The sequence below is a fragment of the Lipophrys pholis genome (genome assembly GCF_963383615.2).
Source record: "Lipophrys pholis genome assembly, chromosome: 15".
NCBI lineage: Eukaryota > Metazoa > Chordata > Actinopteri > Blenniiformes > Blenniidae > Lipophrys > Lipophrys pholis.
The window spans coordinates 11,945,832-11,960,595 of record NC_137642.1 but is presented as its reverse complement, the minus strand read 5'-3'; the positions used below and the strand labels follow the sequence as shown (position 1 = coordinate 11,960,595).

The 14,764-nt window shown below is 40.3% G+C and overlaps 2 protein-coding genes across 7 annotated transcripts; one reads left to right on the top strand and one right to left on the bottom strand.

Annotated features, from left to right (window-relative positions):
• Positions 1-794: 794 nt before the first annotated feature.
• On the top strand, positions 795-7,679 carry eif4e1c (eukaryotic translation initiation factor 4E family member 1c). Of its 3 annotated transcripts, none has more exons than XM_080481811.1 (7): positions 795-865; positions 2,631-2,716; positions 4,977-5,072; positions 5,781-5,844; positions 5,991-6,104; positions 6,235-6,374; positions 6,497-7,679. In XM_080481811.1, the coding sequence occupies exons 1-7, from the start codon at positions 848-850 to the stop codon at positions 6,609-6,611; spliced, it is 633 nt and encodes a 210-aa protein (XP_080337937.1). In that variant the 5' UTR covers positions 795-847; the 3' UTR covers positions 6,612-7,679. The 3 variants fall into 3 exon arrangements, with proteins under 3 accessions (XP_080337937.1, XP_080337936.1, XP_080337935.1); XM_080481810.1 differs by having other exon boundaries at positions 833-874; positions 6,497-7,678; XM_080481809.1 differs by having other exon boundaries at positions 845-895; positions 6,497-7,678.
• LOC308120897 (transmembrane protein 150A) lies at positions 7,594-13,464 on the bottom strand. 4 transcript variants are annotated; one of them, XM_080481807.1, is made up of 8 exons: positions 13,170-13,464; positions 12,976-13,049; positions 11,841-11,888; positions 11,669-11,737; positions 11,516-11,583; positions 11,312-11,442; positions 10,384-10,561; positions 7,594-9,432 (listed from the first exon to the last, which is right to left on the bottom strand). In XM_080481807.1, the coding sequence occupies exons 2-8, from the start codon at positions 13,038-13,040 to the stop codon at positions 9,239-9,241; spliced, it is 753 nt and encodes a 250-aa protein (XP_080337933.1). In that variant the 5' UTR covers positions 13,041-13,049; positions 13,170-13,464; the 3' UTR covers positions 7,594-9,238. The 4 variants fall into 4 exon arrangements, with proteins under 4 accessions (XP_080337933.1, XP_080337934.1, XP_080337931.1 ...); XM_080481808.1 differs by having other exon boundaries at positions 12,976-13,085; positions 13,170-13,320; XM_080481805.1 differs by having other exon boundaries at positions 11,312-11,457; positions 13,170-13,317.
• Between the last annotated feature and the right edge of the window lie 1,300 nt (positions 13,465-14,764).

Below are 14,764 nucleotides of genomic sequence, written 5' to 3'. Positions count from 1 at the left end.
ACAGCTCTGCACCTCTCTTCACCCAAAGGTTTAGCCAGCGGTGGACAACACAAGTGTTGAAGTCACCCAGTAAGACAATAGGGTTCTATGGCGGTGCCCTTTCAGAACCTCACCCACTCGCTCCAAGAAGGCAGAATACAAACTGCATACGCACAAATAACAGTCAACAACTTTAGGCTGCATAGAGGGGACCTTCTTTGTTTCCCTAGAACAAAGTCCAACTGTGTGGCTTCAGGCCAGGGACTTGTGAATATTCCCATACCTGCCCAGCGCCCAGTATATCAAATACCCTTTGCAAAACAGGTGAGGCCAGAGCAGCTGCTGTGTGTAGCAGAATATTAAAAACAGTTCTGCTGCCATTTACTGAACTGCATTTTCTAAATGCAAATTATTAAAGGACGTTTTGCAGCTTTTGTTGCAACAACTAGTGCAATGCAATTGTTCAATAATACATGCTCAAATGCTGTTAGAGATGATTTTGTGCAATTGGTAAAGCTGTGATTAAGTTGAATTAGTAAATTATTTTGATGCATTTTATTTATGGAGCTGGTTCATTGTCTGTTTTGTTTAACTTACAATACTTTAGTATTGCACATCGCTGCATCTCAAACATTCGAGAATGACACTTTCAACAATATGTTAACATGCAATGATTAAACAATGAACAATTCACTAAATAATTCAATCAACACTGATGAGCAGTGAAAACCTCCCTACCGGATCAGGGTGAGGCCGGGTGGTTCTCAGTCCGCTCCGCCTCTCAGGGTCCCTGCACGGCTTCCGTAGCAGTGTGAGTGGCTGTAGTGACGCAGGGCGCCGCACGAGCAGATCATTTCTTATCGTCAAGATGGCGACATCGGAGCCGGTAAGAGAGGCAAGAGACAGCCGGGAAAATGCGAGTAATATTCACGGAAAAGACGAGCCGCGGTGTCGTTTTAATGGACCGACGTTGTTGCATTAGCGCGCTGCTTGTCGTCGGCTCGTGTATTTTTTTTTTGTTTAGTTTTTTTTGGCGGAACGAGCGCGTTCGAGCCCACAGATGTTGGCGTGGATTAGCGTTAGCATGCACGGCAATGTGATGGATGAGGCAGCGGCTGGGAGGGACTCACTGGACGTCGTTCATTCAAACTACAATCACCGACTGTTTTAATCCACTTTGGCGTTAGAGTCGACATCCGCGGGTGTTTTTGGTCAACCGGCCGCACGTATAAATACTCGCACTGATACAACGTTGATTATTTAGCTGACAATTTGGGCACGTGTGTGTCTAGCGCTTAGCTAGCCTAGCACGTCTCACTAATGCTACAGTAAAGTTAACCGCCGGTTGAATTTTCTAATTTATTTCTAATGTCCCACAGCTAGCTGATCACTTCCAGGTGTCACGTGTGAAACAATGTAGACGTTGCAAAGCGAGACGCTGATATCCCACTAATCCAATGCTGTTATTTAATGGACGTGGTATATAAAATGTAACCACTTGCTACTTCCCTGACAAAAGTCAAAGATTAATAGGGAAATTAAAGTATTCAGTCTTATCATTTATGTAATGGTTAAATATTAGGCTTGGAGGACATTAATGATGTACTTCAGTGAGGATCCAGATGTTTCGTTACATTTTTGTAACGAAAATGGGGGAAATGCCCAGAGTTAATTGTACCTCCCTGTAGATTTTGTAAGCTCTTGGTATGAGATCGTGTATGTAATAGTAGCTGCGGTGTTTGTTAAAAATTCCTGGCATTTTAGACAAAATGCAGTGATGTCACGATCAGAAGGTCATGTGATCTTCACTGGCATTGCCCTGACTCAAACATTCATCCAGTATTATTTAGAACATAATGATCAGATAATAGCTTTGCACCAATATGGGCAAATACTAGCTTTGTACCCAATTGTACATTGGTATTGTTACACCGTTTCCAAATGGCTTGTCAGATTTTGGTAGGACATCATCAGAAAATAAACATTTGTCATACTTGTAAGCTTCATTACTTTAAATAGAATTGAAATTACACGCATGTATTATGTGAACAGAATAATAAGCAAAGTGAGCTTCCATCACAAAACCGACAATGTGTGTATTCTACAATGGAGCCAACATGATTTGGTCTCCAGTTGGTACAAATTGTGTGAAGTTCGAATTAACATTGGTTGAGTTAACAAGTACTGTGTTTATTGGTAAAACTAAATCAACTAACATGCAATTTAGGGACCGTGTATTTTGACAGGACAATAAATGTGTTTTGACTAATATCTAATCCAGAATTGTTTGCAGAGTTGAAATGATAGCCAGATACTCTATGTTCACACCTAAAACAAAGTCTGAACATAACTGCTATTCCAGCGATACATCACCAGTAGGATAAAAATCAATCCTATCACTGTTATCTTGGGTTTATACGTTTCCCATTCTTACAGTGATATGAAGAGTCTCGTGGCCTATTTTAAGCTAAACTATATCAACATGTACAACTATGTCTCTTCAAGCCTTTGTTAAACCCTGTCTAGGTGAAGTTTCTGTAATCTTTGTGTTTTCTGATGGAATCATTGGTTTTGCATTGATGAGATCTTGCCTCAGATAAATGTCTTTAGTATTCAGTCCTGTGACCTCTTTGTGTGTCCTGTGTCCTCAGAAAGCACCCGAAACTGAAGATCAACCGGCTGAAAGTCAAGTTGTTGCAAATCCTGAGCAGTATATCAAACACCCTTTGCAAAACAGGTGAGACCAAAGCAGCTTGCCGTGTTTGACTAAATATGTAAAACAGTTAAGCTACTGTTTATGAAACTGCTTTTTCTTAATGCAAATTATTGAAGCATGTCTTGCAGCATTTGTTGCAAAAAGTAGTGCAATGCGGCTGCTCAATAATGCATGCTCATATGCTGTAACAAAGGTCTAAAAATATGTTTATGCAAAATCTTTCTTGTGACAGAAGCACAAATTTAACATGGCAGAAATAATTGATTTAAAAGAGGCAATCCATTTGATACAGAATGTAGAAATCATACTTAGTTGAAGGTACGGAAGGGTGTTAAACATTTATTTCTAATTTTTCAATGTTTGTGAGCCAGTTGAATCCCTGGTGTCTGTTGTCTGTCATGTTTGAGGGCTCATCTCTCCGTCTCCTGGCCTTTGGCCTCAAACACAAAGGTCATGGACTTATTTCACAATGTTTGTTCCTGATTTGAAATTTTTAACTTTGCATTTACTCAGCCACACCTCTTTCAGTATTTGAGGGGGGGGGGGTACTGGTTGTGAGTCTTTTTTTTTTTTTTAATAATTAAGAGAGTCAGGGTTGTGCGTTCATGACTCATAAGATGCATGCTCATCTCGTTGATCTGTTTCTAACCAGTTAGATTTCTAGTGTGAACCACATTGGAAGTCACTGTATTGAATATGTTGGTATGTTATGCTGCAGGTGATGTTCATGGTGGAAAAGCAAGTGCTGAACTCACTTGTTGTTCCCCGTTGTCCTTTCAGAAGTGTTATCATGCTTCTTTGGTATTGATGACCTATTCAAGAGCATTGTGTGGTTGGTTAGGGGAAGGCTGAATAGGTCATTGAATAAGTCACATCTAGGTCATTCTGCTGGTTCCGCTCAGCCTCAGAGGTGAAGGTTGTCCTTATCTGCTGCTTCAGCCTGGCCTGCACTGTCCTCTCATTCTGGTTTCGTTGTGAATACACTGGTGACAGGCTTTGTGTCCCACTGTCACCTCCCTCTGACCAGCCACATCTCCCATTTGTTACTCCAGTTTCTTTCCTCCCCGACTCTCTTTACATTTGCTTCAGGCTGTAAGGAAGTGGTCAGTGATTAAAACGCTTTGATAGAATGGACATCCGTTTTTTGATGTGTTAAACAACCTGCAGAAATTGCTCCACAGAGCCAAGATGGCACGTTTAATATCTGATTTTATTTGACTGAGAGTGTGGTTGCTTCTGGTCTGCGGTGTTTAACTGTACAGATGGATTTGAACAGGCTGAGCAGCTCCGTTACTTCACTGTAACACAATCCGATGCTTCAAAGTTTTAAATCGAGTGGCAGGATTTCCATATGGCATCGGTGGTAACAGAAACCAACTGCTGCTTAAAAAGAGGAAAATAATATTTGGTTCCTGAAAATTGACTCAAGTCTGAACTCTGTTGAAGGGAATTGGTTAAAAACTGTAGTTGTATTTATACTGCGATACATTTTTCTTCTTGGTATGAATTCTCCTCGCCACGATTGCGACACTGTGCAGCACCACCTACGTCTGAGAAAACGGATTAACTAGATTGGGGCGTTCAAGGCTTCTTGATTTGATTTGTGACTTGTTAGTCTGGTTAGAGCCCAGCTCTCGATAAACCCATTGTTGCCTCCGGTCTGCTACATTCATTTATTTTCTTTCTTTCCTACTTATTTTCTTCATCATGAGGTGTATATAGTCACAGCATGGCTTGTATGGCTTCATTAGATCAATCTTGCCTCTGCTTTCTCATTCCTGCCACGGTTGGGCAACACTGTTCTATTTTCTGTCCTGCTCCTGTACGTATATGGCAAGTGGGTGTAGTTGATGCTACAGTTGTATGGGATTGGGCGGGGAGGGCACTGGGTTCAGCTAATGTCCTCTTGCTGCTCATCCCGCCCCTCCAGGGAATAGATGAAAGAATAACAGCTGTCGTAAACAAAGGCTGTATTTGTAGAGGTAGTGATGGCCGCTTCTCTTTCTTTCGCATCAACACAATGCTATTGCCACTATTCTGTTGTGAAACTGAATGTATATCTGTTCCCACGACTGCGTTACATTTTTCATGTTAAAGCAGCAAAAGGCCTTTTGAGACATTTTATAATTCTACTTGGATCAGAAACCTTATTGATTTCTTTTTTCAGCTCAAAGAACAAAATCTACTCTTGTCTTGTAAATTAATGAAATTCCAGGAAATGAAATGCTTGAGTCGTTGAGTGGATAAACATCGTGTAAATGATTGTCTTTTCCTCCCTCAGATGGGCTCTGTGGTATTTCAAGAATGACAAGAGCAAAAGCTGGACAGAGAATCTGCGTCTCATTTCCAAGTTTGACACAGTGGAAGACTTCTGGGCGTAAGTTTCCTCTGCTAGTCTGTAGAGGTTGGCAGCGTCGCCAAAACGCAAACTCCAAGATCAGGAGGATGTTTTGAAATAAGTTGGTACAGAACCAGAAACATTGAACTAATAGTTGATTGGAACTTACTCAGTCATGTGGCTTCAGCAGCCATTACTATCACTCTCTCCCTCTGTCCATTCGTTCCTTCACCACACGGGGAGACATCCTGGCCACTGAAACTACCTGCAGCTCCTCTATTGAGACTAAAGCCACACCCTAATCAGATAAACAAACCACCTCAACTGATTTTTTTTTTTTTTTCCCTGTGTGGAGGAGGAGTAACTTTGAGCATCCAGGAACCATTCTACTGTTCACATGGGGGCATCACTGCAGGGCTCATTCATGCAAGAGGAACTGTAATCCATCATAGCACAAAGAGCAAAAACAAAGTGATTTCATGAACATCCTAACATCAGGTTTCATGTTATGCTAATGTGAAAAACACCACACTGTTGGATTTGTGATGATCTAAGGGTAATGTTTTAATGTACTCTGAATAAGTCCTTCATATAATGAGGCTTAGAATCTCCCATGTGACCGTTAAGCATTTCCAGCTGTTTAAGATGTTGCGTCGCCGCCACATCTTCACTAACTCTTCTGGAATTTCTTTGTAGCTTTAACAAGCAAATACAGCTCACCAGTATTTTCTTTCTGGTGTCTTGCAGATTATACAACCACATACAGCAACCAAGCAAACTTGGCTTTGGCTGCGATTACTGCTTATTTAAGGTAAGTTATTGATTTATTTCTCCAAATCAAAATGTCTGATCAAAGAACCAACAGCACTCTCCTAGTCAGTCATTGGGGCTTGAATGGTAGCGTAACATATCTTTTCTGCACTGTAATAGTATTTCTGGTTTGTTTTTGTGTTCCAGGATGGGATCAAGCCGATGTGGGAGGATGACCGAAACAAGCTGGGGGGTCGATGGCTGATGACTCTCAATAAACAACAAAGACACAACGACCTTGACCGCTACTGGATGGAAACGGTAGAACAGCAGCTTTTGCTTTCCTCTCATTCAAAAATGGCTCCATGTGGTCAACTGCTTTCCCTGCTGACTCTTGACTTTTGATCTCGCCATAATTCGTGAGAGGTGTCACATTTCCTGTGTTCTGCAGCTCTTGTGTTTAGTCGGCGAGTCGTTTGATGAGGCGAGCGAGGACGTGTGTGGAGCTGTGGTCAACGTCAGACCTAAAGGTGACAAAATAGCCATCTGGACCAGCAACTGCCAAAACAGGGACGCCATCATAACGATAGGGTAAGCTGGAGTCTCACCTGGCTCTGTGTGTAAAGCAAATGGGCTGGAGTCGTACCTGACCACTAGATGGTGCCACTCAGTCAGCACAAGTCCTCACGCCACTCCTATCCATCTTCCCACAGGCAACTTTACAAAGACCGACTGAACATCCCCACCAAAGCCATGCTCGGCTACCAGTCACACGACGACACGTCCAGTAAGAGCGGCTCCACCACCAAGAACATGTACTCCGTTTGAAAAACCTCCCGGGCCCTCATTTCAACTCGCTGTAGATTTAAACAATTACCAATCTACATCATCACAATAATGTTTGATTTATCAACTACTGTAGTGTCCTTTCCTTTTTTATCGCAAAGAGAATTGTTCATAGTGTGCACAGCTGGAGCTTCCCCAACACACCAAGCCAACGCAGTTATTAAGGAGGAGAAGAGCATGTGGCTGGATATGTCATATGTGAACAAGAAGACACACGATTTCTTTTTAAAGCTGAAGAGTACTGTGATTAATCCCAATGCCCTCCTTCAATTTAGCTGAGAACAACCTTTTTGAATAAAACATGGCTTTGAGTTGCTATAAGAGAATTTAACTATAAGTCCTTGTGGGGGTTTTTTTTCTTTCTTTTTTCTTCCTATGCTGGGCTCTTCACTCCTTTATAAAAAAGTGTTTGTCACTTCAGAGAAAAAAAGATTGTAAGTCATGTCCTCTCAGAACAAATTTTAAGAGCAGTTTTAACTTGATTTAACTAGCAGTGTTGAGCATGAGTCAAACGTTCAGACGCACCAGCTTGAAGAATCTGCAGTATCTTAAAGGTTTGTTGAAGCTGTTATTACACTCCGACGTGTTAGGATTTGGATTTAAGGCCACTTATTGTTTCAGCCATGCTGGAATTGTGGGATATTGCTTGTAGTAGTTTTTGAACTTTTTTTTTTCTTCCCCTTACATTTATTTATAATGTATGCATTGCAGTTACTTAGTTAAAGGCATCCATGAAACTCGTGTTTTGTTTTTGTTTTCTCCATTTTTTTTCCTTCATTTTTTTTGTTAATAAGGTTAATATTGTGGACGACTGCATATAGATGACATTTTTTACAGTGTACCATACAGTAAAAATGACAGATTTAGGTGTGTTTTTCTGTTTACTTCCTAACAAACTGTAGATAATGTTGCACTCCTCTCTTGGTTGATGCTCAAAAGATGATATTCATTGTGAAATGATTTTGCTCATAATGTATCTTTATTATCTGTAATTCCAGGATGTATATTACCTTCTTTCGAGTAAAGGTTAAGTGCTTTGCATTAAAACCAAAACCATGTTGTCTTGTTTTGTGGGGTGGGGAGAGAAAGTATGGCATCACAGGCAAGTTTGCATAGAAGTGCATTTTTAATGTGAGAATACATTGGACTGTTGCCGAGCAAACGATGACTTGCTCATACAATGAGCAGCAGTTGAGCAATTTTTATTTTCATCTTTCAGCCACCTAGGAAATCCAGGTCTTATCAGTCTTCCGAGATCTCCTGGAATAAGTTTCGCCACCTTGTAGTAGTTTATTGCTTTTCCATACACCGGGTCGTGTCTGTCATTGGCTCATCGTGGAGTTTCAGATCAAATCTATTTAAATGAGCTAAATTCACATAAAGACAACAGTGGATTACAGTGATCGTCATTTGTAGATTCATCGCCAAGTTTCACATTAAAGATCGTAAATATAAAAAAAAGTCCAGACAAAATGCTTCTGTAAACTTCCTGAATACTTGTTCTAAACTTCATTTTAAAATGTGTGATCGAAGCAATTATCAAACAACTCTTACAAAAGTTAGTGACGTTATTTAAATGTTTTTAGACTGATTGTCACTGTGTGACATCACCTTTCACAATCCTACTCCGCCCACGTTAAACCTGCGAGAAAAACAAAGGTGAGGCTGTCAAAACCTGTCAGTTTGACTGGTTGCTCCAGAAAATAACAGTGATTTAGATTTCATGCTTGCTTCAAGAAAGCTATATCCACGACACGTAGTTCTATGATGCACACACGCAGCGAAACGTACTTTGCCCACAATCTTCAACGGACAAAATAGTGCCAACACCCACTGCGCCGTTCAAAGCCAGCACATGGATGTTTCATGATCTCCAGCACGACCAGTTAGTGACGCGTTTCTGCTGTGAGTTGACTGTATAAACCTTCTTTGTATGTCACTTGCTGCTGATCATCCAGCCAAACAGGATTGTCTCATTGCGCCACAACTGCCTGGCAAAGAGTGTTGCAAACTCCACCCATCCAACACTGCTTACAAGCTACACAATGGCACTAATGTGTGAAATCGTCATAATTGTATTACGCATGTCCTTTAATCTGTTCAAAAACCTGAATGGAAAAAAAACAACTTTGTGTGTGTGTGTGCGTGAGAAAATCCCTAGTTAATATTCTCACATCCAATAAAAAGACCATACACATACAGTACACAAAAAGGTTTCGATATAAATCTGCATCCCGTTGAATTCTCGGGTTGGTATGTCGGCAGTTTCCACGAGTCCTGTAGAAAAGTATTTGTCCTCCCAACAAGTTTTGTTCGGTTGTTGTAGCCTATAAAAGGTGTTTGTCGTAATAAATATGGATTGTTCAACTTTTTGCCAATAAAAAAAAAAGAAAAAAGGATGTACTTATCAGGAAACATAAGGAGAGTGGTTTAAAAAATGAGTCACCATCCATAATCCATATGAATGTATTGCTGAAAAGAAAATAAGATACATAATGTGAAAAATACTATTGGTCTTCCTGCCACGATCCAGCCACTGTGTTCACTGATGTCCGACTCTGTCCTCCCACACTGCTTGTGTGGGCTTGCTGGACCCTGGCAGCCTCATATCAGGACACCCTCATCATCAACGGCTTCTCTTCCTCGCGCTTGCTCAACAGGTTTGAAATCATGAATGACGAGAAGAAGGCAAACTCCACGGCAAAGCTGAGCTCGAACAGCTCAAGGTTGACGCTCAGCATCCACTCAAATACAGCCGACAGGTGCCGGAAGAGGTACTCGTCCTGGGCGAATAAAATAGTGTCTGAGGGGTGTCGGGTTAAGGGTTCAAGCAACAATAGTGTTGATTCATCACATTAAAGAAAATGTGACAGAGTTGAAAACCTATTGCAACGTGGTTTGTAAAATTATGCACAAAAATGTTTCTGCATCAGTTCCTGTTCCAGGTAAAGGAAAGTGGGAGCTATGAACTGAACCACCAGCATTGCGATCTACAGACAACCTGCTTCACCACCATAACAAGTCAGACTGATTTTTCTCGAAACGTCCGCATACATCAGCTTCACAGACAGAACTAACACAGTCAGTATCCAACTCCAAAGTGAAAGGGAAATGAAATCAGTAACCCATGTCCTTATTTCTGTACCAAAGTGTGATTACTTTTCTTTCTTCTCCATACACGTTCCTGAATGTCCGTCTCTTATCCCTCAGGACAAAACTACATGTTCTCATGTGTGCATGCAGTATTATTGATACTTATATCTCAGTGTGGATTTGAGTCACCCACACTTTGAGGTGTGCATCAATGGATAAAAGTACTAAGAGAAAAATGCTTACTCCGTAACCTGGTAAAATACGGATGTGGATTCCAGGAAGAAGCAAAGTGAATAATTGATGTGGTTAAAAATCCCTATTAATCTGTATCTGCTCCAGTCAAGTCAGCTGTTGTGGGCCGATCCTACTTTGTAAACAGATCAGCAGACCAGATCAAATAGGACACAGTTGGACTGCGCTGCTGTGAAACAGCTGGAGAGTATAACCTGGACGACAATGAAGATTAACCATTGTGAAACTCTCCTGTTAGAACACACAAACTTAACCCAACACTGTTTACCATAATCAAGCCAGGTTGTCAGGGCAACAATCCCTAAACACCAACCCTATGTGATGTTCCCCAAAAAGCTGAGAACACATTCAAAACGAGGAGTAAAGAAAATGTATCGCAAAGAAATACAGTTGATTACTGAAAGGATACAGCAGATGGTGACTATAATTTGCAGCACAGTGGAGGCAATGCGCAGCGGGTAGAGGATCCTTTCGTATCCGGTCAGCACACATCTTCCTGTCAGCGAAGTCAGCAAAACCGTGTAGAAGCAGATGCACATGAAACTGATTGCAGCTCCCAAGTAGTGAAGGAGTGGCAGGTACCCTGGCTGTGGGAGACAAAAAAAAAAAAGAAGAAGAAGGAATTCATGGGGGAACATCTGCGTCTGGACCTTACTTTACTTTAAGGTTTTGATCTATGTTTCTATTCATTGTCCCATCATTGAATTGACAGTTCAATTTAGTTTAAAAAGACGCAGATATTTGAAATCAAACTGAGATTGTTGTTTAGACAGGGCAGGTTTAGTTGGCAGTGCATGAGTGGAAGACATTTAAATCCCACAACGTACTGCAGTTTTTGTGGAGAGTTCTCATTGGAGAGTCTTCCTAAACATTTGACTAAAACACATCCCCAGTTTTATTGCTTTTAGTTTGCTGTAACTCTAATTACAGCGGATTTCTGCTCATTTCGGTCAGAACATGGGAAGAAGTCAATCTCCTTTGAGATCATGCCGAAAACAGCAGTTGAACTGCCACGGAGATAACAGACCTGATATTAACAACAGATGATGATTACATGTAGTACCATTGTTATGCAATCATATGTGTGCTATTAAACACAACTATGTTTTGTGACAAATTATAGTGGAACTTGCAGGGAATCAGCTTGTGCTCTATTATTACAAACACAATTAAACAAAAGCATGCCTTGAAGTCGTTTCAGTGCAGGTGCTTACTGTTCAGTCTCAGATGTAAAGATAAAATGGAAGCACTTTAATGACACAAAACCGCCAGACTATTCATCGATTTGTAAGTTCGTGCTGCTTTCTGACTCATTCAGTTGGAAGTACAGTACTCACGTTACAGTTTCCTGCCGCAAACGCTCCCATGGAAGCCACCACACCAAAGACCAGCGCCACCCTGCTCATCAATGACTGACAGGAGTGTTTCTCTACAATGTGGGCATGATGGAACATGCAGAACAGCAGAACTACAAAGGAAATGACTGTTGAGTGCATAATCGACCATGTATGATCAACCCTGTGTTCAGCCGGTAAACTCACACAGGAAAGATCCGGCGTTGATTGTGGCTGTAAACAGTGAATTTTCTGGTGCAGTTTTCCCACTCGAACTGAAATGACATCATTTGTTCTGTGTATTAGGTCTCTCCGTTTCATTCCAAGTAGGAGGCTATATCATTAACATTGTATTATTACCTTATGGTGGGCGCATAGCAACATCCGGTGGACACATTTCCTGTGCAGTGTGAGTAGTTCAAGCCAGTCCTGAGAAGAGGTCAATGTTTATTTTTTTGTTGTTGTTTTTTGTTTTTGAAAATCCAAATTCATTTAAAATGTCTGTGGTTAAAATAATGAGATAAAAACGTACCAGTCAGTGAGGGGGCACACATGACCGTGTGAGCGTGCCAGGCCATATCTGGAAAAATAAAACACATCCAAGACTGTTGTTTAATCTTGGTGATATTTCTGGTTTGATGAGATATATCGCTTATTGTCTAACACACGCTCTGGTTGGTTTGTCTCACTTTTTATAACGATGATAAAAATGTTTTTATTTCTTTTTTGTCTCTTATCAAACCTCGACAGTGAGTAAGAGGAACATTAAGTAAGAGGAGAGGACAGCTGGTAAACCTTTGATCAACCGTTTGTCATTTAGTGCACCTGACTTTCTGAACAGTGCCTAATTTGTTATTGCAATTAAATGTGATTCATCAATAATCACCATCAAATATGCATGACATCAAAAAGCAAACATTCAATTACATCAAAATGACTAACAGAGGAACACTGAATTAAAAAAGACATATACGCTAATGTTTATCAGGGCCCAATCCCACTTATAACAAGTATTGCCACACTATGCTTGTTTTTTGGCTTTTCTTGATGATCCGGTGTGGACACCTGAATGACAGCAGACAAAACTAGACAGATCACATATTTCAGGTATGTGTAACGCAGTTAACTCTTTACATTCAGTTAAAATGCTGTTTCACAACACAACAGTAAAGCCTAGGTTTCACAATAAAAGACTCCAAGACGATATGATCTCTTAACTTTCTGGCCAATGTCAAGTATTACCTGTATTACGAGTCGACTTCCAAGAAGCTGAGGTAATGAGTATCCATATCAAACTCTAATGCTGATCATCATTGCTCAGATGTGTTCTTGTAAGTGTTGACTGGTGTGTGTGTGTGTGTGTGTGTGTGTGTGTGTGTGTTAGTGTGTGTGTGTGTTATTGTGTGTCTATACAGAACATCTGATTAACACATGATCATGGTTTAGACCAAACCCTTCAGGTGTGAATAACTTTGATGAAAACCTGCACCTAAACAATGATTAATAACATTCACAAGGTCAACAACAGCTGCAAACGTGGCGTTTCATGAGAGCACAAACACATAGAGAGAGAGGCAGGATTAAGAAGCTATTTCAAAAGCTCATCAGACTTCCACCAGGATGTAAAGAGACAAGAAAACACGAGTGAGAATTTGTGATAAACTTACACGGTCCACGTTCCAATGAAGGACACCAGGGAGAGGGAGATAGGGAAAATTATCCAAAGCACCATGTCTGTGTTCTGATGAAGACGAGTAACAAGTTAAAAGCCGGACTCCTGAAATCCAGGTGTTTTAAAAACAGTCAGCTTCATAACTACACAACAAGATCAGAACTAGAAGAAAAAAGTGGTGGTCCAAACCTTATACGATATAAAAGTACAAGTCCTTCAAGCAAAGAATTGCGCTGCTACACTTAGTTTAGTCTCGAACCATCTGGAGTACAGCCTTGCTTTTATGAGAGCCACCTTCTGTCTGCCTTTGCCACTCCTTCGAGCGCCACCTTACTCTGTCAGAACACATGTTAGGAAATATGGGGTTGGTCTTCTTGACGTTGAAACATTGTTTGCCTCACTCCCCGCACACGCACCTCCACGCTCCTTCTTAAAGCCCAGGGCTGCACATTTTGTTGACCTAGAAATGAAACATGAACTCTGCAAAGTAAATGTTTGCATGCGTGCACAGACTTGGTGTACAAAATACTTTAGAAGTATCGGGGGTTGGAAAACTCTTGTGATTGTTATGTAAGGCATGCTTTGAATTCTTTCAGAGATACGTTTTCTTCTTCTTCCTGTTTTTCAGTGGTGGGACATAACTTTACTGCAGATTTACTACAGCAAAGTTTTAAGCTTTGTTATTTTTACTCCACCCATTTAGTGAAATATAATATGAACCCATATACTACTTAGCAAGGCTATTATTTGTAAACAAATTACATTGAGATGTGGTATGACCAAAGAAAACAAAAACTAATAAGTCGATCATTTAACATCTTTCACAAAGACTATTGTGTCTAGGAACTAAGGATAAAGCATATTGAATAAAGCCCAGTATACAAAGGGAGGTTGGGTTTTTTTTCCACATGATGATACATCACTTGAGGCATCAAAAAAGAAAAGTAAGATACAAAAGAGACAGCAAATCTATACATAGTTATGAAAAGGAGACATGAATTTCCCACAATTAACTGCAAACAGCCCCTAGGAAATTCAATAATGATCGATATAAGACTTAAATAACCCTAGAAGACAAAACAATTAAAAATAAAGGTTTAAAATATTGCTGTCCATTCATTCATCTTTCATAAGATCTGCTGAGAATGGCTGTAGCTCATCGTAACACTTAATGGTGAAAAGGCAGTATCACCAGTCCAACCAGGAGATGTTATCACACTTACATGTCTTTGGACTGTGGGGGGAAATGGGAGTGCCCAGAAAACAACTAAAGAGCAGTAATGAAAAAAACAAAGACTTTTGTTTTTACAAAGTGATTGTTTTGTGTCTTTTAGTGTCTCACTCGTGGAGGCACAGTATAGAAACAGTTCCATCATTTTGAACAAACTCCAAACCTTTGATTTGAATTCCTGTGATTGGAGGTCAGAGGTCAGAGATGGGTTCCACAATCAAGAATCAGTGGTGTTATTGCGGACTTCAGACTATAACCAAAGGGCCCATTGATTTTATTTGTCCATTATCAAAGTCGTTTTTGATCTTGCACTCTTAAAATGAGAGTCATTCTCATCACTACTAATAGGACACGAATGTATCTTTTTTTTTTTTTTTATAAATTTGTAACTAATTTGTTTATCATTACCTCAATGGGTCATCCTGCTGACTGAAAGTCTGAGATGCAGCATAAAGTTACCCATTTTGTCTTAAACATCAGTTGATAACCAAAATAAGCTCACATTGTTGTTACGGATTGTGATATTATTGATTTGATTTGGTTTATTTATTTA